The sequence below is a fragment of the Tympanuchus pallidicinctus genome, unplaced genomic scaffold (genome assembly GCF_026119805.1).
Source record: "Tympanuchus pallidicinctus isolate F22 unplaced genomic scaffold, pur_lepc_1.0 scaffold3, whole genome shotgun sequence".
Lineage (NCBI taxonomy): Eukaryota > Metazoa > Chordata > Aves > Galliformes > Phasianidae > Tympanuchus > Tympanuchus pallidicinctus.
The window spans coordinates 59120975-59143778 of NW_026294747.1; the positions used below are offsets into that span (position 1 = coordinate 59120975).

General features: G+C 70.4%; 3 protein-coding genes across 5 annotated transcripts; 2 read left to right on the forward strand and 1 right to left on the reverse strand.

The window, feature by feature from the left end:
* The first annotated feature begins 224 nt into the window (after positions 1-224).
* TMUB1 (transmembrane and ubiquitin like domain containing 1) lies at positions 225-2219 on the forward strand. Its single transcript, XM_052696681.1, has 2 exons — positions 225-705; positions 1456-2219. The coding sequence occupies exons 1-2, from the start codon at positions 299-301 to the stop codon at positions 1808-1810; spliced, it is 762 nt and encodes a 253-aa protein (XP_052552641.1). The 5' UTR covers positions 225-298; the 3' UTR covers positions 1811-2219.
* A 269-nt stretch (positions 2220-2488) lies between these two features.
* Positions 2489-11223, forward strand: FASTK (Fas activated serine/threonine kinase). Its single transcript, XM_052696554.1, has 10 exons — positions 2489-2611; positions 2924-3530; positions 5319-5789; positions 6239-6387; positions 6500-6737; positions 6874-7033; positions 7955-8046; positions 8171-8792; positions 8949-9063; positions 10742-11223. The coding sequence occupies exons 2-10, from the start codon at positions 2969-2971 to the stop codon at positions 10826-10828; spliced, it is 2496 nt and encodes an 831-aa protein (XP_052552514.1). The 5' UTR covers positions 2489-2611; positions 2924-2968; the 3' UTR covers positions 10829-11223.
* On the reverse strand, positions 11219-22358 carry SLC4A2 (solute carrier family 4 member 2). Of its 3 annotated transcripts, XM_052696527.1 has the most exons (23): positions 22228-22355; positions 19820-19951; positions 17730-17895; positions 17422-17654; positions 17241-17356; positions 16920-17149; positions 16473-16609; positions 16199-16379; positions 15996-16131; positions 15726-15909; positions 15529-15643; positions 15264-15448; positions 14919-15132; positions 14628-14843; positions 14224-14372; positions 13961-14155; positions 13673-13888; positions 13466-13555; positions 13129-13295; positions 12463-12716; positions 12206-12375; positions 11831-12004; positions 11219-11760 (listed from the first exon to the last, which is right to left on the reverse strand). In XM_052696527.1, the coding sequence occupies exons 2-23, from the start codon at positions 19877-19879 to the stop codon at positions 11680-11682; spliced, it is 3669 nt and encodes a 1222-aa protein (XP_052552487.1). In that variant the 5' UTR covers positions 19880-19951; positions 22228-22355; the 3' UTR covers positions 11219-11679. The 3 variants fall into 3 exon arrangements, with proteins under 3 accessions (XP_052552487.1, XP_052552486.1, XP_052552485.1); XM_052696526.1 differs by having other exon boundaries at positions 14628-15132; positions 17241-17344; positions 22228-22358; XM_052696525.1 differs by having other exon boundaries at positions 14628-15132; positions 22228-22358.
* Between the last annotated feature and the right edge of the window lie 446 nt (positions 22359-22804).

Below are 22804 nucleotides of genomic sequence, written 5' to 3' on the forward strand. Positions count from 1 at the left end.
CCAGCATGCCCCGCAGGGCTAGGCGCACATGCGCCGCAGAGCCCCGCTCCGAGCCTTTCCTTCTGGTCCTCCGCTTCCCGGCAGCTCCCGCTTGCGGCCCCGCAGGACTCTCTATCCCAGCGTGCATCGCGGCACTACCAGCGTGCACCGCGCAGGCGGAAGCGGAAGCAGCGGAACGCGGCGCGATGGCGGCCGGTGAGGGGGCCGGGCGCGGGGCGGGGCCGGGCGCGCCTCTGGGCGGCCGCGGCCCGGCGGGCTGACGGCGGCGCTCGGTGCCCGCAGGTCGGTAGTCGCCGCCATGGCGCTGATCGAAGGCGTGGGCGACGAGGTGACCGCGCTGTTCGCGCTGCTGCTGGCCGTCGCCGTGCTGGCCTTGGCCTGGGCCTCCACGCGCGCCCCCGAGCCCGTTCCGCCGCCTCGCGCCGCCGCGCCGCTGCCCGAGGAGGGCCCGAGCGCCGCCCCCGAGCCCGTCGCCCCGCACAAGGCCCCGGCCTCGGCCCCGGGCGGGGCGGGCCCCGATGGGGCGGGCGGAGCGGCGGCTGCGCTGCGGGCGCGGGGCGGCGCCGGGGCCCCCCAGCAGAGTGCGGGCGGAGCGGCGGGGGGCGGCCCCGCGGAGCCCACCATGGTGCTACGCCTCAAATTCCTCAACGACACCGAGCGGCTGGCCAGGGTGCGGCCCGGGGACACCGTGGGGGCCCTCAAGAGGTGAGTGGCGGGCGGGGAGGGCGCGTAGTGCGGGGACAGTGCGGGGCGGGAAGTGGGTGACGGTGTAGAGACACTGCATGAGTGGTGAGTGACACCACGGGGACGGGGGGTGAGCGGTAGGTGACAGCCGGTGGAGTGACAGGGGTGTGAGGTGAGTAGTAAGGAACATCGTGGGGTCACAGAAGGAGCTGTGGGTGACAGCCTGGGGATGTGAGGTAAGCGGTGGGTGACAGTGCAGAGGCATGAGGTGAGTGTTGGGTGACACCTGGGGACATGGGTTGTGTGGTGGATGACGGCCTGGGGCGTGAATAGAACTGTAGGTTACAGAGTGGGTCAACAGAGCCTGATGTGGGTAATATTACAGGGTCAGCCTGGACACGTGGAGTGAGCTGTAGGTGACACAGGATGGCTTGTGGGTAACGGTGTTGAGAACACAGCGTGAGGTGTGGGTGAGAGTGCAGGGACACCAAGACAACTGTGTGTGACAGCCTGAGGACATGGGGAAAGGCGTAGGTGACAGCAGGGGGCACCGAGTGAACGGTAGGTGACGCTCCTGTGGATACGGGGAGAGCTGTGGGTGACGCTGCAGGGACGCGGTGCGAGCTGTGGGTGGCACTGTGAGGACGTGGGACGAGCAGTGGGTTATGCTGCAGGACGTGGTGCGGGCACAGCACCGCGGTTCTGGGCAGTCCCGGAGGTGGGCGTGGGGTTGGTGCCATCTGCACATGATGTGATGTCCCCTGTCCACAGGACCTACTTTCCCGGGCAGGAGCAGCAGGTGCGGCTCATCTACCAGGGCCAGCTGCTGCGTGACGATGCCCAGAGCCTGGCAGCCCTTCACCTGGCACCCAACAGCGTCCTGCACTGCCACATCTCCCAGCACAGCCCTGCCCCTGCACCCGCCGGCCCCCGCGCCTCCGCCGACCCCGTGCACACCGCCCTCAACGTGGGCAGCCTGATGCTGCCGCTCTTCGTGCTGATGCTGGCCGTGCTCTGGTACTTCCAGCTGCAGTACCGCCACGTCTTCACCGCCACCGCCACCACCTTCCTGGCCGGCCTCACCCTGCTCTTCAGCTTCATGGCCTTCACCATGTACCGCAGATAGCGCTGCCCCGCACCCCGACTGGAACCGCCCCCCACTCTCGCGCTGCGGTGCTCAGGGTTCTGCTGCTGCTCCAGAACTCGAGGGGTGTTGGCTATGTCCCGGTGCTTCAGGGGCTGCTCACAGCCAGCACGGAGTTGGCACGGCCCCGGTGCTGCCCTCAGCCCTCTACCACCGCCGGAAGCCCTCCGCGCACGGGGCGAGGCACGGAGTTGCACCGCAGGGCACCGAGCAGAAGGGGGGGGACGCAGCGCCCCGTGAGCCCCCAGGTGCCTGCTGCCCGCGGCTGCGAGCCCTGCGGGGGTCAGGGGCTACCGGCCCGTGCTCGGGGCTGGGCCCTCGGTGCCGTGAGCATGTGCTCGGCCGTGCTTCTTTTAAGATTAAAAAGGAAGAAAACTGTGGATGCTCCAAACGCTGCTCTCTGTGTTCTGTGCGCGAGGAGGCGGGGGGAGCTGGGAGGAACGGGGGGCGGGGGCGGCGCTCGGGCCGTTCGGCCCCGCTCGGACATGCGCACTGGGGCGGGGCGGGGCCCGCGCCTGGAGCCACGCGTCCGGCCGGGCAGTAGTGCGCATGCGCCCGTAGCCCCGGCTCCGCCCCCGTCACGGGACTGCCTCTCATTGGGCGCCGCTCGGCGGCTATTTGCATACTACGCTCCGGCTCCGCCCCCGGAAGTGCGTGCCGCGCGGGGGCGGTGCCGAGGCCTCCCTGCCGGCGCGGGGGCTGTCGGGAAGATGGCGGACTCGGTGTCCGGGCGGCGCTGAGCGGCCGGGGCGCGGCGGGTCCCAGCGCGGCCGCGAGCGCCATGTAGGCGGGGCTCGGAGGGAGGGGCCGGGGCGGCGAGGCGGGGCGGGGGCCGGGGGGCCGGGGAGGGGGCCGGACGGGCGCTTCGGGGATGGGGTCGGGGGTCCCGGTACCGGGCGGGCGCGGCGCCGCTCACGAGGGCCTCGGTCCGCTCGGCGGGCCCGGAGCGGGCCGAGATCCGGGGCCGGGCGGCGGGAGGGAGGGCCGAGGGCGGCCCGGGGATCCCGGCGCGGCGCGATCCGGGTTCGGATCCGGGCTCAGGCGCGGGGCGGAGTTCCGGCGCCGCCCCCTCTTCAGCCCCGCTCTCCCTCGCAGGGTCCCCCGGTCCCGCGGAGCCCCCCGCGCCGCCCCGCCCGCGCCATGCTGCGCCTGCTGCCATGGCTCCGCACCCTGAGCCGCCGTCGCGCGCGGCCCGGCAGCCCCCGGGGCCCGGCTGAGCGCAGCGGGGCCGCCATGCATCCCGCCTGCTACTGCGCGGGCAGGGCCAGGCCGCGCGCACTGCTGCTCCCGCTGGATCCCTACGGCCATGGGCTGCTGCACGCCCTGCCCCCGGACGCCTGCAGGATTCGCGGGCACGGCAAGAGGAAGAGCTGGAACTTCATCCACGAGAAGATGAGCTACGACACCTTCTTCACCATGAAGCGGCTGATCGAGCGCTCGCGCAGCGTGGGCGAGGTGCTGCGCTGGGTGACGCAGAACCCCGGCAAGGTGTCGGCCAGCCATTACCCCATCGCCCTGCACAAGCTGGGCCAGCTCCTGCAGCAGCAGCAGGGCCCGGCCGCCCTCAACGGGGAGAGCCGGCGGCCCGGCCCGGTGCTGGAGCAGCCCGAGTTCCAGACGCTGTGCCAGGCCATCATCAGCGGCTGCTCCAAGTTCGATAACTTCAGCATCGTCAACTGTCTGTACGCTGCTGCCGCGCTGGGTGAGTGGCCCGGGCACGGGGCGGCGCCGAGGGCTTCCTGTGGGAGCGCAGGGTTCCGTGCTCTGGGCGTGTGGAGCAGAGTCGCGTCTGTTCTGAGTGTGAATCTCAACCCGTGCTGCTCCATGCGGGTGGCACCGGGCCGTGCTGCACAGCTCTGCCTGGGGCTGTGGAAGAGCGGCCTGCCTGGCTCCTGTCCTGAGACGTGCGGGTTGTCTGATGGCTCCTCTCTGGGAGAGAGCGTTCCCGCAGCCTGTGTTCCTTGCTGTGCATCGCAGAGCCTTTCTGGCCCCTGGCAGCGTGCTGAGGGCTCCTCGATAGCCTCGTTAAAGGCCCTACGCTCCCTCCCACCTCTCCGGAGGGGATTATGCTTGCTGGCTGCCTGTGGCAGCGGGTGCCCGGCCCCCAGCCCAAGCCTTCCTTCCAGTCCTGTGCCCCTGACGTCCCACGCTGATGTTCCCTGCCGCTGCCTTTGCCTTTTCATAGCGGCAGCTGCGTGCCGGGCTGAGGTCTGTGCCGAGCTGCACGGAGCTGAGCTGCCTGCGCCCTGCTGGGGGCTGAGGCAGTAACTCGAGATCCTGCTGAAGGTGGGGGGGAGGGGAGGTCCTGCTCCCCCCGGCAGCGCTTTGTGTTTGTTAACTCCGCGCCTCTCCCCGAGCTGGGCTCCCCCGGCCCGCTCTGGTTTTGACCCACACTTTGTTCCCCTGCCTCGCCCTCCCCGCTCCCCATGGGCTCCAGCTCATTAATAAAAACGCTCACCCGCCTTTCGGAGGCCTCCTAAGGAACAAAGCAACTGCTCAGACCAATTCTTCACTTTCCACCTTCTGACTGATTTCTGATGAACGATAAAACGCAGCGACTTACCCCATGCTGCCTTGGTTTCTTTAAAGCCCTTTTAAACATCGGAGTCTCCTCGTCTGGCTCGGGTGAGCAGTGGGCTACTGGGGCCTCATAGGGCGCGCAGAACGCTTCATGGCTCTGCTGAGGATATCTCTCCTGACACACGAGCCGTGGCCTTTGCCTTTTTTCATAACCACACTGCACACGTGGCCTCTCGTCTTTCTGTGGTTGAATAATGCGTCCAGAGTGAGAGAAAGGTATTTCCCCCAGGAGCCCAATCTGAAAGGCCGCAGCTAAGCTGGAAAACACGGGGAGAGGGAGTTAGAAATGTGGAAAGATAAACTCCTGTCACACACGGCAGTTCGTGTTTCAGCCCTGTGTTGACACTCCGTTTGTCTTCCAAACAAAACACTTCTTTAAAGCGCTTTGAGATGCATTATTCCTCCTCACAAAGACCCGGACCTGAAAATGAAGTCTTATTTTTGTGGATAAACCAAAGGGCTTCTGCTGCGGTGGAATGGCTGCCAGCAGAGCGATGTGCTGCTGTGCTGGCGTTCTGGCCTGGCCTTCTTGATAGGACAAGGGGGAATGGTTTTAAAGTGAGACAGGGGAGGTTTGGGTTGGATGTGAGGAGGAAGTTTTGGAGGCAGAGGGTGGTGAGGCACTGGCACAGGTTGCCCAAGGAGGCTGTGGATGCCCCATCCCTGCAGGCATTCAAGGCCAGGCTGGATGTGGCTCTGGGCAGCCTGGGCTGCTGGTTGGCGACCTGCACACAGCAGGGGTTGGAACTGGATGAGCATCGTGCTCCTTTGCAACCCAGGCCGTTCTGTGATTCTCACCTCTGTTTTATCTTTCTCTCTCCTCTGACTCCCCCCATCACCAACCTGTCCCTGGCACCGTCCCTTTTGCAGAGGTGCTTTTGGGGTCCTTAATGCTGTCCTTTTGCTGCAGGGCTGCCCGGGGAGTCCCCCCTGGTGCGGGTGCTGGAGGACGAGTCCCGCAACCGCCTGGGCCGCTTCAACCAGAAGGACGTCTCCATGGTGTTCAGCAGCGTGATGCGCCTGCACCCCTCCAGCCCTCACCCCCTGGTCGAGTCGTGCCTCAGCAGCTTGGAGCGGCACCTGGAGAAGGAGCGGCACCCTCAGACCCTCTTCCTGCTGCTCTCCTATTATCGGCTGCGGGCGCAGGCCCTGCAGGGCCACCCGGCCTCCGACCAGCAGCTCATCAACAACCGTAAGATCCTGCGCCTGGTGCGGCACACGCTGGGCCAGGTGAGCGCCATGCGGGAGCACGAGCTGGCCCTGCTGGACGAGATGCTGGCCCTGTGCGCCCAGGAGGCCAACAACAAGGCGCTGGAGGCCATCTTCAGCTCGCAGCTCTTCTATGAAAACCGCCAAGAGCGATTCATCCGCAGCATGGCAGGTGAGGGCAGTGTGGGGGGAGACTGCTGGCTGCACCTTGCTGCGCCCATGCGGCCCTACGGCTCCTTCCCAGACCCTGGAGCTGCTGGGGTTGTCCAGCGCTGCGCAGAGTCCTGCCCTGCAGTGCAGGCAGGAGGTGCTCTGTGTGATGCCCCCCTCGGTGCCCCTTCCAGCACCGTGAGCCCACCTCGCCTTGGGGTGGGCAGCGGGTTGGTGTCCGTGGGGTTGCTGTGGAATCACACTCCGTGTGCTTTCCCACTGCTCTTTAGCTGTGCCACGTGGTTCACACGGCAGGGATCTGCCCTCCTGCCCGCAGCCCCGCACCCTGCCGCGTGCTGCGGAGCCGCCTGGGTTGTGGCTGCATCGCCTCCCTCTGACCCACACTGCGGCCCCTTCTGGAGAGCAGCGCTCCAGGCAGGGCCTGAGCCCCGGCTGTGCTTTGCCGTGCAGAGTGGCTTCCCAGGAAGGCCGAGAACCTGACGCCCTACACCATGGCCCTCATTGCCAAGTACGTGGCCCGGCACCGCCTGCGGGAGCCGCGCCTGCTCGACACCATCGCAAACTTCCTCCTGAAGCGCGGGGAGCAGCTGGACAGCAAGGTGGGTGAGCTGCGTGCCCGGCCAGCTGCCGCGGTGCCGGGGGAGCTCAGCTCTGCGTCGCCGCGCGCTTCCAATCCCGCCGCCACCAGCCCGACTCCTCCTTTGGCCGCAGGTGATCCAGAAGCTGGTGTTTCCCTTCAGCCGGATGAACTACCGCCCGTCCAACCACAGCGAGCTCTTCCCCAAGCTGGAGGCCATCCTGGAGCAGAAAGCGGGCAGCTCGCCCCTGGCCACCGTCAACATCCTCATGTCCATGTTCCAGCTCAGCCACTTCCCCCAGTCTGTCCTGCATCAAGTCTTCTCCCCGGCTTTCATCACCAACGTTATGAGTACGTCGGGCTCTTCCCAGGGTAAACGCGGCAGTTGGGGCACGGCGGGTCGGAGGCGGCTCCGGATGGGGCGGCGCAGCCCCCCGGGGTGCGGGGCGGGCGGCCTGGGGGGTGAGGGGCGGCCCGGGCCCCCTCCAGCCGCCCGCCCCTCCCGCAGGCAGCCCCTACGCGCTCATCGTGCGCCGCTACCTCTCTCTGCTGGATGCCGCTGTGGAGTTGGAGTTCCGTGATTACAGCGGCCCCCGCCTCGACCCGCGCTACCGCGTCCTCATGTTCGAGCACGCGCTGACCGCCGACGAGGCCAACAGGAAGTACAGGTGAGGGGGGCAGGGGGTGCGCCGGCGCCCGGCCCTCGTGCAGGCGGTGACCCCCCGGTGTTGCCGGGGATGTGAGGTGCAGACGTGGCTGTGGGCACGAGCTGGAGAGCTGGGCGGGGAGGAACCTGATGAGGATCAGCGGGAAGATGAGCGATGGCGGCAGTGGTGCAGGTTGGGAGCTGAGCTGCTGGGAAGGAGCTCTGCAGATAAGGACCTGGGGGTTGTGGTGGCCGACAGGCAACCAGCAGTTGGCCACAGGCTGACTGTGGACCAGCAGGGTGTGCTGGTGGCCAAGGAGGCCTGGGATGCAGTGCAGAGAGTGGCCAGAGGGGTGAAGGAGGTGATCCCCCCTCCACCCTGCCCTGGGGGGGCACGGCTGGAGCAGCGCACCCAGCGCTGGGCTGCCCAGATCCAGGCAGATGGGAACTGCTGGAGGAACCCAGGGGAGGATGCAGAGATGGTGGGGCCTGGAGCAGCTCCTGGTGGGGCCTGGGAGAGCCCTGGTGTGTGGAGGAGAGAAGGCTGAGGGACCTGAGCGGTGCTGAAGGGAAGGGCAGGGGAGGGGGCCGGGCTCCGTTTGGTGGTGCTGGACGCCAGGACGAGGAGCAGCGGGCGCAGACTGCAGCCCAGGGAGTTGATCTGAACGTGAGGAGGAATTGCTGTGCTGTGAGGGTGGCAGAGCCCTGGACCGGAGCCCAGAGAGGTGGGGGAGTCTCCTGTGGAGATCCCAAACCCTTCTGGACGCCGTGCAGCTGCTGAAGGAGCTGCTGTGGGGGGATGGAGCGGGGCGGCTCCAGAGGTGCCTCCCAAGCCCCGCAGCTCTGGGATGCTGTGGTCAGCAAGGGGCCGGGCTGGGGCTGTGGGGTGCTGGGGTTGGGCCGCGTCCCCTCCTGCGGGTCCCCTGACTGCTTTCCCCCTCAGTTACAAAGGGCTGGTGGCTGAGGCGCTGCGGCAGCTGGTGGGGGAGGAGTGCTACCGGCAGGACGAGGTGCTGCCCCCGGGGTACTGCACAGGTAGGCTGCCGGCACCCAGCGGGGGGTTGTGCTGCCCGGGGGGGGGGGGGGGTCAGGGCAGCAGAGCTCTGCGTTTTGGGGATGCGATTCGGGCCCGCCGCTGACCCCGGCGCTTCCTCCGCAGACTTCCTGCTGTGGATTAACCGCTCGGGCACGGTGCTGCCCCTCTCCCGCGTCCCCGCAGCCTCCAAGGCCCCCCCCGCCGCCCCCCCCGCCGCCGTCTCCCTGCGCTCCAGCGTCCTGGCGCTCACCTCGGACTTGCAGGACTTTGCCCCCTTTGCTCCGGAGCCCCCCGGCAGCCCCCCGGCAGCGCGCCGGGAGAACAACCTGGCGGGGCGCTTCCTGTCCACGCTCTGCCCGGCCCCGGGGGGGCCCTGCTACCAGCCCCCCTCGGACTATTACTGCGCCCTAAGCAAAGAGTCTTCCCTGGAGAGCCAGGGCAGCTCCACGCTCAGCAGTCCCTCCGAGTGCCTCTCGGCGCAGCCCGCCGGCACCCCCGACTGCTCCCCGCGGGGCTCCTCCGCTGCCACCCTCTTCCAGTTCCCCATCGGGAAGATCCTGGAGGAGGAGGCGGCCGCCTGCCCCGGCCGCGAGCGCTCCTGCTTCCAGGGGGAGCAGCCCCACGAGGAAGCGGAGGGCCGCAGCCCAGCCCCGGCCGAGGACGCCCGCCCTCCGCCCTCGCCGTGCCGGCCCGGCCCGGCCCGGGGTCCCGCCGAGGGGCCGCCAGCGGCCGACGACATTCAGAGGTACCGAGAGGAGCTGCTGCGCGTGTTCCCCCCCCCCCCCCCCCCCCCCCGGACTTCCGAGAGGAGAGGCGCCCCTTCTGCAGCCCGGGGGGCTCCTCGGCCTCGGCCCGCAGCGCGGGGTGACGCCGCCCCCCTCCCACCGTCCCGTCCCTGCAGGGTGGTGCTGTCGGTCAACGACAAGTGGCATTACTGCCAGAACTCCGACATCCTGGTGGGCTCACGCGCCATGCGGGACCGGCATCTGCGCCTGCTGGGCTACTGTCTGGTGCAGGTGAGTGCGGGGCCGGGCGGCGCGGGGGGCGGCAGCTCGGAGCTGGGAGCGTCCCCTCCGTTCCTCCTCCTGGGCGCTCACCGGCGTTACGGGCGCAGGTCGTGCCGTAAAGCGCAGCTTAAAGCTCCTTACTGCCCTCCTGCTGGCGGCCGCCGTGCCGGGCAGCTGCGGGTTTTGTAACCGATGGCGGATGTGGCTCAGAGCTCCTCGCGGCGCTGGGATCCTGAGCACCGCGGGGGGGACGGGAGCGGGGCTGCGGGGAACGGCACGGAGCTGAGCGGGGGGTGGGGAAGGGCTGTGCACGGAGGGCGGTGGGCACGGAGCAGCACAGCCCTGAGCTGCCGGAGCTCGTGGAGCCTCTGGGCAGCGCTGTGAGACACGGGCTGGCGCGTGGTTCTGTGCTGGGGGTTGGACTCGGTGGCCCCTGCGGGTCCCGTTGCTGTGGCTCCGTTGGCTGCTCCGTCCCTCCCCCACCGCTGTATGCAGCGCTTCTGGTTTGCAGTCTGCTGCCGGCTCGGCCCTGTGCCGCAGTGACACACAGCTGTGGTTTCATTTGTGGTTCCAGAGGTCCCTCCTTGCTCTGTTTGGTCATCCTTTGCAAAGAGCCCGAGGCTCTTTTAACTTCTTGCGGAAGCTGCTCCACACTCAGCTGTTCTCGCTCTCCTTGCTTGTCCCTGCCGGCTTGCTCAAAGGAGCTGTGCTGCAGCCTGGGACACCCGCGGGGCTCATGGGGGTGCCCCCAGCCCACCCTGCTGGGCCAGGAGCTCCGTGGGACTCCAGGCTTCCTCCCCACCCCTTCAGGGCCCTTCCTGCCGTGCTGTTTCTCATCGGGCCGCTCCCTGGCAGCGGCTCCTGTGCTTTACAGTGCAGCAGCTGCCTTAGCGGTTCCCCAGGGCTGTGCTTTTCTCACATTTCCTGGGAGGGAGGTGGAAGTGTCCCCTCGTGACCCTGAAGCTGCACGGGGCCCAATGACTCAGAGCTCCGCTGCAGTGCCGTGTGGGGCTGAAGGGAGGCCTGCTCTGCTGGAGGCTGCGGGGTGGGAGGCTGCGGGATGCTGCCCTGGTGCTGCTCTCTGCCCCTGTTCTATGGGCACGGCGCTGGCAGCCATCCCATAAGGTGGCTCTTATCCTTCCTCATCTGCTGGTGCCCCTTGTCTGTGTGCAGCCGTGCCCCAGCAGCAGTTCCCCGGGGCTGGAATTCCCCTCGTCATTCTGCAGTCTCCCTTTGCAGACGCGTGGAGCAGCCCTGGGCTCCCCCAGCTCCTCGTGCTGGAGTAGGGACTGCCTTTAGTCCCTCGTGCAGGGGCTGTCGGTGTGATTTTGGGTCCTCCCTTTGGGCGCTGCGTGCCGGGCCCCAGGCAGGGCGCCGCAGGGGGGCCGTGGGGAGGCTGCAGCCCTGCCCGGCTCCGCGGGGATGAAATCGGGACGTGCGGCACCCGGGAGGCAGAGCAGAGCGGGGACTGCGGGGCAGCGAGACCCCAGCCGAGGACGGCAGCACTGACAGCCCTTGAAGGCGGTGCCGAGGCCCGTTTCTCCCCCGGGACACGGCAGGTGGCCGCCCCCGTCCCCAGGGCCGGCTGTCCTCCACAGTCTGTGCCGGGCCGGGGGGAGGGGGGCCGGAGGCAGCTTTGGGGAACGGCGGCGCGCGGCTCCACGCTGACGCTTGTGTCCCTTTGCAGCTGCCCTACACGGAGCTGGAGAAGGTGAGTGGCATCGAGGAGGCCAAGCATTACCTGCGGCAGAAGCTGAGGGAGCTGCGATTCTGAGGGGCTCAGCCCAGCCGGGTGGGCGCTGGGGGGGCACGGAGCCCCCGGCCCGGGGGGGGTGGGAAACGGAGCTGCCCCCAACCGGGGGCACGGCCGTGCGGGGCCGAGGTGGTGCGAGATATTTATTGCCGATAGGGTGGGGAGGGGGCGCGAGCGGTGTGCGGGGGGAGCGAGGGGATGTGTGGGGCTGGGGGCCCTCAGCCCCGGGCCCGGGGTCACCGCAGGGGCCTGGCGTTCCTGGGGGTCCCCGACACGCTGCTGGGGAGGGGGGGGCTGCGCCTGGCCCCCCAGGGCTGTGACAGCCACGCATTGGGGATGCTGCGGGGCCGGGCGCGGGTGGAGAGGGGGGCGCTTGGGAAGCGGGGAGAACTTTACAATAAAACCGGTGAAAAGTGTGCAAAGTCCGTTCTCTTTATTGGCGTGGGGCAGCGCCCCGCCTGCGGCCCCTGGGCGGCCGGGGGGCTCGACGGCAGCGCTCCCCGACCCCCTGGGCTGCCGGCAGCCGGAGGGGCTCAGCTCCCCTCAGCCCACCGCGCTCGTAACGCCGTTTATTGCCATCGGGGTCACCCCGTTAAAGAAAAGCGGGGTTCTGGAAACACCTGATCGTCGGGTGGGAGCGCGGGGCCGGGGCGGGGCGCGGACCTGCGGCGCTGCAGGGTGGCGGTGGGGGGGGCTCCGCCCCACGGCACGGTCGGGACGCGGCCGAGGGACCCCCGACCGCGGCGGAGGCGAGCGGGGCCGGCTGGGCTGCGGGCCGGCTTCTCTTTGGCGGAGCCCCGAAGGCGCGGGGTGCCGGGCACGGTCGTACGTGGGGAGCCGGCCGTGCCCGGCGCGCTGTCTGGCCGCGGGGCTCAAACCGGCATCGGCATCTCGTTGTACTCATCCACGCCTTCCCGTTCGTCCAGGATCGGCTCGGCTTCGTCCGCATCCAGCTGGGGAGGTGCGGGGTGAGAGGCGGCGGGGGCTGCGCCCGGCGCCCCCCAGAGCCGGGCGGGTACTTACACACTTCATCTCGCGGTCGGTGAAGATGCGGCTCAGCAGGCACATGCGGAGTGGCACGGTGAGGATGAGGATGAAGGGGAAGGCCAGGGACGCCACGGTGGACATGACGGCCCAGAGCACGGCCAAGCATGCCAGCTGCAGCCCGGTGAAGAGGTGCATGCGCAGCGTGCGTACCTGCATGGGGGCGGGCGTCAGGGCGCGCGGGACCCTGCGTCCCCCCTCCCCCCTTCCTGCGCCCTCCCTGCCGCGTGGCTCCCCAGCCCGCACTGCGGCCCTAAGCGAGGCGCCCCGCTACACCCAGCCCTGCCCCGGCCCCGGCCCCCCCCGCAGGGCACGGCCTCTCCCACCCCCAGAGCGGCCCCGGGACCCTCCGACCTTTTTGACATAGGGGACATCGGGGTGGTGCTTGGGGGGCATCAGCAGCAGCTGCAGGCGCTCGTAGAACTGGATGCCGTTCAGGGAGGTGACGCCCATATAGAGGAAGATCCCGAAGAGCACAGCCAGCGGGATCTGGCGCAGCAACTCCCCGATGACGATGGACAGCCCTGAGGACGGGGGGGGGGGGAGGGTCGGCAGTGGCGTGCAAGCAGGAAACGGCGGAGCCCCGCGGCCACGTCCCGGCAGGCACCTACCGACGAGCACGGCCACCAGCAGCCCGGTGACGCGCTGCTCCTTCACCTCCTGGATCTTGTGTTTGTCCCCCGGCGCCACCGCCTTGCTCATGACGGTGAGGGCGTTGGCGTGCGTGACGGAGCGCACGGTGGCGGCGGCGAGCCAGGGCAGCCCGAAGAGAGCGAAGAATCCTCCCATGGCCACGATGAGCAGCAGGTCGAGGTGGAACCCGGAGCCCTTCTGCAGCATCCGCTCCTTCTTGCTGATGATCAGCCTGGGCACAAGGGCGGACTGTTGGCGCGGGTGGGCACGGCTCAGCACGGCACAGCTCAGAATGGCTCGGCATGGCATAGCTTAGGATGGCACGGCACAGTTTGGCAAGGGTCAGCACGGTATGGCACGGCACGGGTCGTCCTGACATGGAATGGCGGTTTGGCAAGGCTCAGCACTATGAGGCACGGCTCAGCATGGCCCAGGCGGGCATGGCTCAGCATGGCACGGCACGGCACGGCATGGCACGGTTTGGCACGGCGCGGCAGAGCAGAGCAGGGCACAGCACAGCTTGGAATGGCTCAGCGTAGCTCAGCACAGCACAGTTTGGCCCGACGAGCGCAGCACGGCACGGCGCAGCTCGGCACGGCGCTCCCAGCCCTGTGCACGTCCCAGCCCGGCCCCGCTGCGCTCACGTGGTGATCTGCGTCTCCATGAAGATGAGGATGAAGACGAGGACGGCGGGGAGGCCGCTGGCCACCATCATCCACACCGGGAAGTCGCTCCTCTCGCCCAGCGGGTTGATCACCCAGCCCCGCTTATCGGGCGCCGTCACCGAGAACCCGCTGGGCACGCTCAGCTTCTGCAGGGCGCAGGAGGCTGTGGGGTCACCGGCTCCCACGGGGAGAGGGCTGCCCCCATCCCACAGCGGGGACCCCTGCAGCGCCCAACCCAAAGGGCTCCAGGCCCAGATAGCGGGGGGCAGCATCCCACGAGGGGCTGGGGGAGCGCGTGGGGGTCCTGGGCGCTGACCTGCGTGTAGGTGTCGCGGATGCTGTAGTCCACCAGAACCATCACCAGGATGGCGATGGGCACCCCGAAGTCCCCGATGAGGCGCCGGATCTGTTGGAAGGACGGAGTCAGCCCGGCCCCGAACCCCCCGACCACCCTTGGGCTCTCTGTGCCCCCAAAGCAGGGCTCACCCCGTGCCCACGCCGCCGTCCCGCCTGCCCCACGCACCCGTCCAGGGAAGAAGCGGCTGTTCTTGAACTTGCGCAGGAAGAAGGCGATGAAGAAGGTGCCGGCCATGAGCACCAGGGAGAGCAGCGCCGTGTTGGGCTGCCCCGTCACCTTGGTGGCCCCGCGCTGCTCCGTGCCGTTGGGTGCCGCGGTGCCGTTGCTCCACACCGTGCCGTTGGGCTGAGCGCAGCCGTGCAGGGGGTGCTCCTGGAAGATCTGTGCAGTGCGGGGCGTCAGGAGCATCCTGGCCCCGCAGCACCCGCAGCACCCACAGCACCCACAGCTCACCTTGCCCAGCTTGGAGAAGGTCTCGTAGATGAAGATGAGGGAGATGAGGAAGGAAAAGATCTCCTGGGTGAAGCGCGAGACGAAGCGCACCAGGAAGCTGCCCTCGCAGGCCACCATCAGCAGCACGATCAGGATGAGCCAGAAGCCGATCCACACGCGCCCCACCAGGTACTCCAGCCCGTTGGATGTGCAGAACTGCAGCACAGACGGGGTGAGCGGGGGCGGCCATAGGGACCCCACAGCCGGGAGCAGCCCCTGCCCACCGTGAAGAAGGCCTCCTCGAAGACGAGCAGCGGCCCCGAGAAGCCAATGATGAGCAGGGGCTGCGCACCCAGCAGGCAGAACAGCACGCCCTGCAGCGACGTGGAGATGATCAGCTCTGACACCCCGATCAGGCCGTGCGTCTTCTCCCCTGCGGAAAGCATGGGGTCAGAAAAGGCCCGTGGGGTTGGGCCAAGGCCCCTCACTATGCACCGCACTCCTCCGTGCCGCGCAGCGCCCTGCACAGCTGCATAGGGCGCCCTGCACAGCTCCATAGGGCGCTCTGCACAGCTCCATAGGGCGCCCTGCACAGCTCCATAGGGCGCTCTGCACAGCTCCATAGGGCGCTCTGCTCCATCCCCACACAGCGCTGCCCCATCCGGATGCACCCCACGCCCGTGCTCACCCAGCAGCCCCCCGAAGGTGATGGCCGGGGACAGAGCGGCGAAGTAGATGAAGATGACGGCGGCGATGCACTGCGGGTTCAGGGCGTCCCTGAAGTCGCTCAGGTAATGGGGGTATCGGCGCCGCACGTCCCGGATCAGCCCCCCGAAGGGCCGCCCCGTGCGCCGCAGGGGATCGTCCTCATCCTCATCCTCAGCCACCTTCAGCTTCAGCAGCGCTGCATCCGGATGGACGGACAGATGGACGGTCGGCCCCGGCCACCCCACGCCCGCCCCGCCGTGCCCCAGCCCACCTTTCTCCTCGGGGGATTTGGGCTCCAGCAGCAGCCTCCTCTCCTGCTCCTCGCGTTTCTTCAGCATCTCACGCTGGAAATGTGCGACGCTGCGCAGCAGCTCCTCGCCCTGCACCTCGGAGGGCGGCAGCACCACGCTGCAGTCCAGGAACTCGTTGATGGCCGTCAGCAGGTCGTGCCGGTCGTCCGCCAGGTAGGCGGCCTCGTGGAATTGCTGCGGGCAGAGGGGTCAGGGCGGGCGGCTGGGCACCGGCGGCCAGGGGGGACAGGAGTGGGAACAGGGCACAGGGATGGGAATGGAAACGGGGCACGGGGAGGGCGCTGCGGGCAGGCGGTGGCACCCACCTTGTCGGACATGAGGGTGGAGATGGAGCGCCCGATCTCATGGTAGTCCATGTGGGTGCTGCTAGGGCCCAGCAGCACGAAGAGGAAGCGCACGGGGACGGGGACCTCCAGCACCGAGTCCAGCTCCACCGCCTCCTGCAGCCGCACGAAGGCCATGGTGGGCTGGTCCAGGAACTCCACGCAGCCTGCGGGGCGCAGCGCTCAGCACGGGGCGCCATGGGGTGCACAGCACACAACCCCCCCCCCCCCAGCCACCCCTCCGTACCCACGAGCACCACGGTGGCCTCGGCGTCGTCGGGGATCTTCTCCAGCAGCTTCAGCTCGTGCTTGGACTTGGAGCGGGTGATGCCGGCAGGGGGCGCGGGGGGCGGGACCTCACGCTGCGGGCACGGGGTCAGCGGTGCCCGAGGATGAGGAGCGGCGGCGGAGGGGGGGGGGGAAGGGGGAGGAAGGGCTGCTCACCTCCCGCTCCACGTCCACGCGCGTGTCGTGCTCAGCACCGTGCCCGGCGATGAGGGGCTCGGTGACGGCCGGCTCTCCGCCCTCAGCCACGTGGTTGGTGCTGTGGTGGTGCACCAGCAGCGAGCCCAGGCTGCCGGCTGAGATGTTCCGGGGGAACGAGAACTCCTTCTCGTCGCTCGGGTGGCTGCAGACGGGCGCAGAGCTGCGTGCGGAAGCCAAGCGCCCTGGCCGGAGCCTCCCAGCGCCGCGCGGCCCCGGCCCCGCACCCACCTGTGCTTCAGCAGCAGCGCACGCAGCACGTTGGCGCGGTCCTCAGCCCGGATCTGGTCGGTGATGACCATCTGCTCCACCACCTGGTGGGCCACGCCCGGCAGCGTCTTCTGGTCCAGATCCAGCAGCACGGCGCCTGCGGGGCAGCGGGCTGAGCGGGGACCCCCCTGCGCGCACCCCCGAGGGTCGGCGCCGCGCCGTACCGTGGGACAGCGTCTTGCGCAGCTCCAGCAGGCTGCGGAAGGACAGCGAGGCCACGTGAGGTTTCCCCCAGCGGTCCGTCTCCTCCTCCACGTCCTCCTCAAACTTGATCCAGCGCGCCGTCTCCTTCCACTGCAGCTCCTGGTTCTTGTCCAGCACCAGCTCGTTCAGCTCCACGAACACCTGCGGCGGCGCGGTTCGGTGGGTGCCCCGCAGCACGACGCGGGGCGGATCCCCCCTTTTCCCCCCCGGGACCCCCGTCCCGGTACAACCCACCTCGTGGGGCTGCCGGTCCGACCTGCGCGGCCGCGCGCTCTGCTCGCGGTGCTCCTTACCGACGTGCACCACCTGCGCCTTGGCGCTCTTCCGCACCAGGTGCCGCCGCACGCCGGGCACGTCTTCAAAGCGGTGACCTGCGGCAAGGGGAAGCGGCGGGCGGGTGGGCGAGGGTGGCGGGCGCAGCACCGCGGGACGGGGCGGGCAGCGGGGAGGAGAACCCGGGCACCGCCGGAGCGAGGGCGGCCGCTCCGGGAAGCGTCGTTGAGGCGCACGCGGTGCCGGAGGGCTCCGAGCCGCGACTACGGGGCGCTCTGGGGAGGCGCCGCCGCCACTTCCCGCTCCACGCGCCCGGCCCCGCATCCCCGCACGAGGCCTCGCTCGCCCCGCGCACCGCTCCGGGCCCCCCGGACCCCACCACCCCCGGGGCGCGGGCGCCGCACGCACTCTTCATGTAGTCGAGGTCGGCCGATGCCAACGTCTGCGCCTCCGATTCGTCCGTGGGCACCTTCTGGTACTGCGCCTGCTCCGCGCCCGTCATGCTGCCGATGCGGCGCCGCTCGTGCAGGTTGTAGCTGCGGTGCCCGGGCTGCGCCCTGCCCGCGGGGCGCCCGGGGGAGCCGCCATCCTCGGGAACGGCGCTGCCCTCGGCTGCACGGCCCTCCTCGGCGCCGGGGCTGCAACACACAGCACAGCCATCCCGCACAGCCCGTGGCACGGGACCCGGCGCTGCGCACAGCCGCGGGGCGCGGCACAGCCTCCGCTCACCTGGCTGCCGGGGGGGCCGGGGCTCCGTGGGGCTCCGCCGTGGGGCCGGGTGGCGCAGGGGGGGCCGGAGGCTCCTCCACACGGCGCTCGGTCACCTCGTCCTCCTGCAGGAAGAACTGCACCGAGAGGCGTGGCACGGCCAGGAGCGGCCCCGCGCCCCGCGGCCCCGCGCCGCCCCTACCTGCACCCCCTCGGCGGGGCCGCCCCGCAGCTCCTCGGCCGAGCGCTCCGTCTCGGTGTCGCACGCTTCCTCCTCATCCTCCTCCCCCTCCTCGATGGGAGGATTCTCCCCGGGGGCGGCCGCTCGCCCGCGCTTCTTCCTGCCCTTTTTGGGGGCCCCTTTCTTGCGGCGCGCGTCAGGCGGCAGATGCGCGGACAGAGGGTGGTGGATGTGCAGCGAGGACTGCCGGTGGTCTGCGGGGTGGCGCGGGTGTTGGGGTGGCTGTCCCCGCCCCGCGCCCTCCCCCCCGCGCCCCGTACCCCACTCACACTCGAAGTCCTCCTCCCCGTAGATGCGCCCCGGCTCCTCCACGCTGCGCGGGTGCGCGTCGCTGAGGATCTCCTCGAAGCGCTCCACGCCCAGCGCCTTGTTCAGGTCCTTCTCCTCTTCCTCAGCCAGCGGTGGCGAAGCGGGGCCCGGCGCGGGCGGCTCGGGCTGCGGACGGGACGGGGCGGGGCTGGGCCGGGCCGGGTGCGCGCCACGGCTCCGTACGGTGCGGACGCCGCCACGGCCCTGCGGCACCGCGGGGAACGGACATCCCGCACGCCCCCACGGCACGGACACCCCCGTGGCACCCCCGGGTCCGCCACCCTCACCGCACTCCTGGACGCAGCCCTCCCCCGTGCCATCCCGGACACGGACGCCCCGCACGCCCCCGCGGCACCGCACGGCGCGCGCATCCCGCATACCACCGCGGCAGCCCCGGGCGCAGCCGCCCCGCGCAGCCCCAGGACCCCGCACCCGAAGGACGCGGCCCCGCGCCCCGCGTCCCCCCGGCTCCGCGCCCCACACCCCCGTGTCACCTCCCTGCGCCCGCACCGCCCCGGGACGGCTGCCAGCTGCAGGGTGCGGGTGTGGGCGCGGACGCGGGATATGGGGGCGGGGTGCGGGATGGGATTTGATTGCGGATGCGGGGTGCGGGCCGTACCTGAGTCATGGCGGAGCCCTCTCCCTCCGCAGCGCTCGCGGCGCTTTATCGGAAGGTCACGGCGGTGGGGGGGGGGCGGCGCGGGGGGCGGCGGCTCCGTCCCCCCCCTCGGCAAACACCCGCGGAGCCGCCCCGCTCTGCCTCAAGGTGACAGCGCAGAGGGCAGCGCAGCGCAGCAGCATCCCGGCCCCCCCTCCTCCCCTCCCTCCCCGGGCTGTGCTATGCGCGGCGCCGCCGGAATGCGCCCCCCCGGGCGGTGCGCGGCCCTCCGGAACGCGGCTCTGCCTCCGGCCGTGCCCGGATCCCGCTCGGGGTTTGCGCTGTCGAACCCCTCGTCACCGCCCGCTCCCTTCCCCCCAAGGTCTCCCCCGGGACGACCCCGCGGAGGGGGTGGCACGGCTGTAGGGCCGGCCCCCGCAGCCGGGGGGTTGGGGGGTGCCGCTGGCGCCCCGCCCCACAGCTCGGGACCCCCCCACGACGGCAGCCCCCAACTCCAGCAGCGTCCTCTCTGCCACACGGTCACCCCCCAGATCACCACTGAGGACCGGGGTGGCCCCATAGAGGTCCCAGGAGCCGACCCCCCCTTCAGCCCAGAGCCCCCCCAGCCTCCTCCCAGCCCTCTTCCCTTTGCTGCCCCATGACTCTCCTTGCCGTCCCCACCGGCGTGCACCCCGCCTGCGCCCCACGGGCGGTGCCACAGCTCCGGATCCCACAGCCCTCCTCAGGACGCCCCCCCCCCACCACATCCCCTGCCCCAGCGCTGAGCTCCGGCTGCGGTTACACCGAGGACCCCCCAGCAAACCCACCCCGCCTGGCCGGGACGCCGGCGCTGCGCCATCCCCACACCGGGTGGGCGATGCCGCAAAGCCCCCTGCACTCTGTCACCTGCAGGACAGCGCGGCCGGGCGGTGCGGGGTGCGGAGCAGCGCCTTACCGCGATGTGCAGGAGGAAATCCATGGTGGCACAGTGGCAGAGAAGGGGCGCAGAGCTGTGCCAACCACAGACCCATCCCCGGTCACGTGCCACCAACGCAGCCACGGTACGGGGACGGCGAGGGGTTAATCGTTAACCAAACAACTGCGGTCCATAAACCCGCCGAGCTGAGCACCCGGCACGGCATCGGCACAGCCGGCACCTGAGGGTACCCCTGCCCCACGGCTCAGCCTCACGGTGCTGCCCCATAACCGCACCGGGGCAGGTGCCGCGTGCCCGGATGGCAACCCTGGGGTGCATGGGAGGGCTGCGCAGCGCCACGTGCCGTGCTGTGCCACGCCGTGTGCTGCGCCGCGCTGACCCCCGCTGCCCCGTGCCGTGCCGTGCCGCCCCCCTCGATGCCGCGCTGACGCACGCCGTGCCGCGCCGTACCGGCGGTGCCGTGCCCCCACGCTGCGCCTCCGCCCCTCTCCCCGCCGCCCCGTGTGTGCACTCACGCTCTCGAAGGCGGAGGAGACGATGTGGTGCAGCTCGGAGGACACCGGGGAGCGGCTCATGGTGCCGTCGGGCGCAGCTCAGCCCTTCTCCTTCTCGCGGGGGCTCAGAGGGCGGTGTGGGCGCAGCATAACCTGCGGGGCACGGCGGGGTCGGTGCGGGTCTCCCGGTGCCGGCCCGGAGCCGCGGTCGGCGTCGCCTCGGGCTGACCCGGGGCCGGGGAGGGAAAGAAAACAGCGCTGCGGGCTGCGCCCCGCCGACGGCTCCGGGAGGGTTTGTGTTGGCCGCGGGGCCGAGCGTCGGGGCGGCGGCCAAGAGCAACGCCGGAGAGCGGAGCTTGGATGGGGCCCAGCGCCGCGGCGCGACCCCGACCGCGCACCCAGCCCCAGCCCCCAGCTGGACGCCACGGACGGCGCCGGTCCCCCCCCGACCCCCACCTGCCCCGGGCAGCTCCGCGTGTGCGGCGGAGCCCTCGGAGCTGCGGTTATTGCGGCCGGAGGTGGCCCCATGTGACGGCACAGACCGGGCGCAGGGATGACCGCGCCTCACATGGGTGCTCGTCATCGCCCCCCTCACCGCCGTGTGCCGGACGGCCTCCAAATCCCGCTCTTCACAGGAGTTTTCCTGACGCTGTGCCCATCGGCACGGGCAGGCACGGCACAGATAAGCACTGCTGCGCCTGCCGCGCCGCGCTTCCGTCCCATTCCGAAAGCATTGGCTGCAGTCGGGCTCTGGAGCCCAACCCCTGCACCAGCTGCTCCCTGCAGGCACCGCAGCTGCTGCTTCGCTGCACGGGTTGCAGCCTCCTGAACACCTGCTGGGCTGCGCAGAGCCGAGCCGGGCTGCCCGGGGCTCCACTGTGGGTAATAACATAGCGACCACCGCGGGGAGTTCTCTGAGCAAATCCACGGGGACCTCTGTGAGTACAGCCGTGGGGACGTCCACGGGGACAACATCCATAGGGACACCAACGGGAACATCACGGGAACATCGCCACCACCCCCATGGGCACCCGCTGCCGCCAGCCCCCAACCAGAGCCATCAATTCGGCAGTGCCACCGCAGCCGTGCAGGGAACACGGCCTCCTCGGGTGACCCCGCTGGAAACGGTGACGACGCCGGTGCCAGGGTGGCGACTGAGTCACCGTGAGCACAGCGGGGCAGAAGAGGAACCTCTCGCTCCGTGCCAGGAGAGGAACCGCGTGCGGGCTGAGTCAGGGGGCTTCCCGGAGCCCCCAGCCCAGGTGAGGAGCGCGCAGGGGGCGCGGTGCCCCCCCGTGTGCCGCCTTTCCCAGGCTCCCGGCGCGGCACAATGGGCTCTTGTTTGCGGGACCAATCCAGATAAGCAGGGCAGGTCCGCGATAGGGAGATAGCGCTGCCAACACCGCCGCGCTCCATTAATTACCTCCTGGCTCCGATTAGCGCCTGTGCGTGAGCCGGCTCTGCTGCCCCCGCCCCGCGCTGCCATGCATTCCTGGGGCCAGCCTCGACCTGCCCGCCTGATCCCGCCTAAGACGATTACAGGGCACCGTCCCGGCCGCCGCACCGCGCCCCGACGGGGCTGCGGCACCGCTGCGCCCGCACGGCCACGGCACCGCACCGGGGAGCGGAGCGGCACGCAGCGAGGGGACCCGCGGCCGGCAGCGCCACGTGGGCGCAGCACCCGCAATCGTCCTGCTGGAGCCCCGCAGCGAGGCCCTGTGGGCAGCACGCTCCCAAGAAGCATCTTCAGGTGCGCCATCCGCGTGCGTGCACCACTGCCGTGTGTGCCATCCTGTGTGCCATCCTGTGTGCCATCCTGTGTGCCATCCTGTGTGCCATCCTGTGTGCCATCCTGTGCGCCATCCCTGTGCCACCACTCCCGTGTGAGCGCCGTCCCCATGAGCACCACACACGCCCCAGGCTCACGCTGTTGTTTTGCACACATTGGTGCCCAGGAGACAGGGAGAAGCTGAGAGCCCCACAGCTGCCCCGCTGCTCGCCAGGCGCCCACACGGAGCTCTTCACATCCATCCACCCCCTTGGGGGCCGCCGGCGCCCATCCCCACATCCGGTGCCGCCGGTGCGGCACGGAGCGGCTCCGAGTGCCCCTGCGAGGAGCCGGGCACACCGCCACGTCCCGGCCCGGCTCACCCGCGGCTCCGCGCGGTCCCGGTGCCACCGCCGCCCCTTCCCGTGGCGGTGACCCGCGGGATGGATCGGCGCCGCCGCCCCCGGGCTCAGCCCCGCGGGGTTTTGTGCTGCGCGCTGCAACTTCAGAAACCGCCACCAAAAATATCGCCCGCCCCGCGGTGACCTCAAAGCCGTCGGGGCCAGGAAATGAATCACGGCGCCGCGCCGCGCCCCCGCGGGACCGAACCCGAATCCCCCTACGGGGACGCGGAACGGAGCCGCGGCTCAGCCCCACTCACCCCATCGCCCCGCGGTATCTCCGCGGTTCCGGGGCTTTGGCCGCCGCCGTCCGTCGATCCGTCCGCGCCGCTCTCCGCCCCGCGGGGCTCTTATAGCGGTGCGCGCGGAAGAAGAGTGGCGGCGACGGAGCGCGGCGGAGCGCTTTGTTCCATCCCAACGGCGGCGGTGCCAACTCCGAAGCGCTCCGCCGCGGCCACACCTCCGTGCGGCGGGCGGGGGGGCACGGCCGGGGGCTCTCCCGGCTGGGAAGGGGGAGGGCGGGTCGGGGTCACAGCCCGGTTCGGAGCGGGGGGCGGCCCAGCTTTAATAGCGGTGCTGTGTAAGGAGCGCCGCCCGCCCCCCCGCAGCCCCGCCGGCACCGCCCCCCCCGAGTCCTGCGGGAGGGGGGTGGGAGGAATGGAGGAAGTGCTCCCGGTGCCCCGCAAAGAGCGAAAGCGCGTCTCGGTGCCCGGTGGGCCGCCCGGAGCCGCGGAACGACCCCGAGGGTCCGCCCCGCCCGCACCGAACGGAGTCCCGGTTGTGCTGCCCCGCATCCCCCGTCCCGCACCCGAGCACCACCATGGCGGGCAGAGCGGG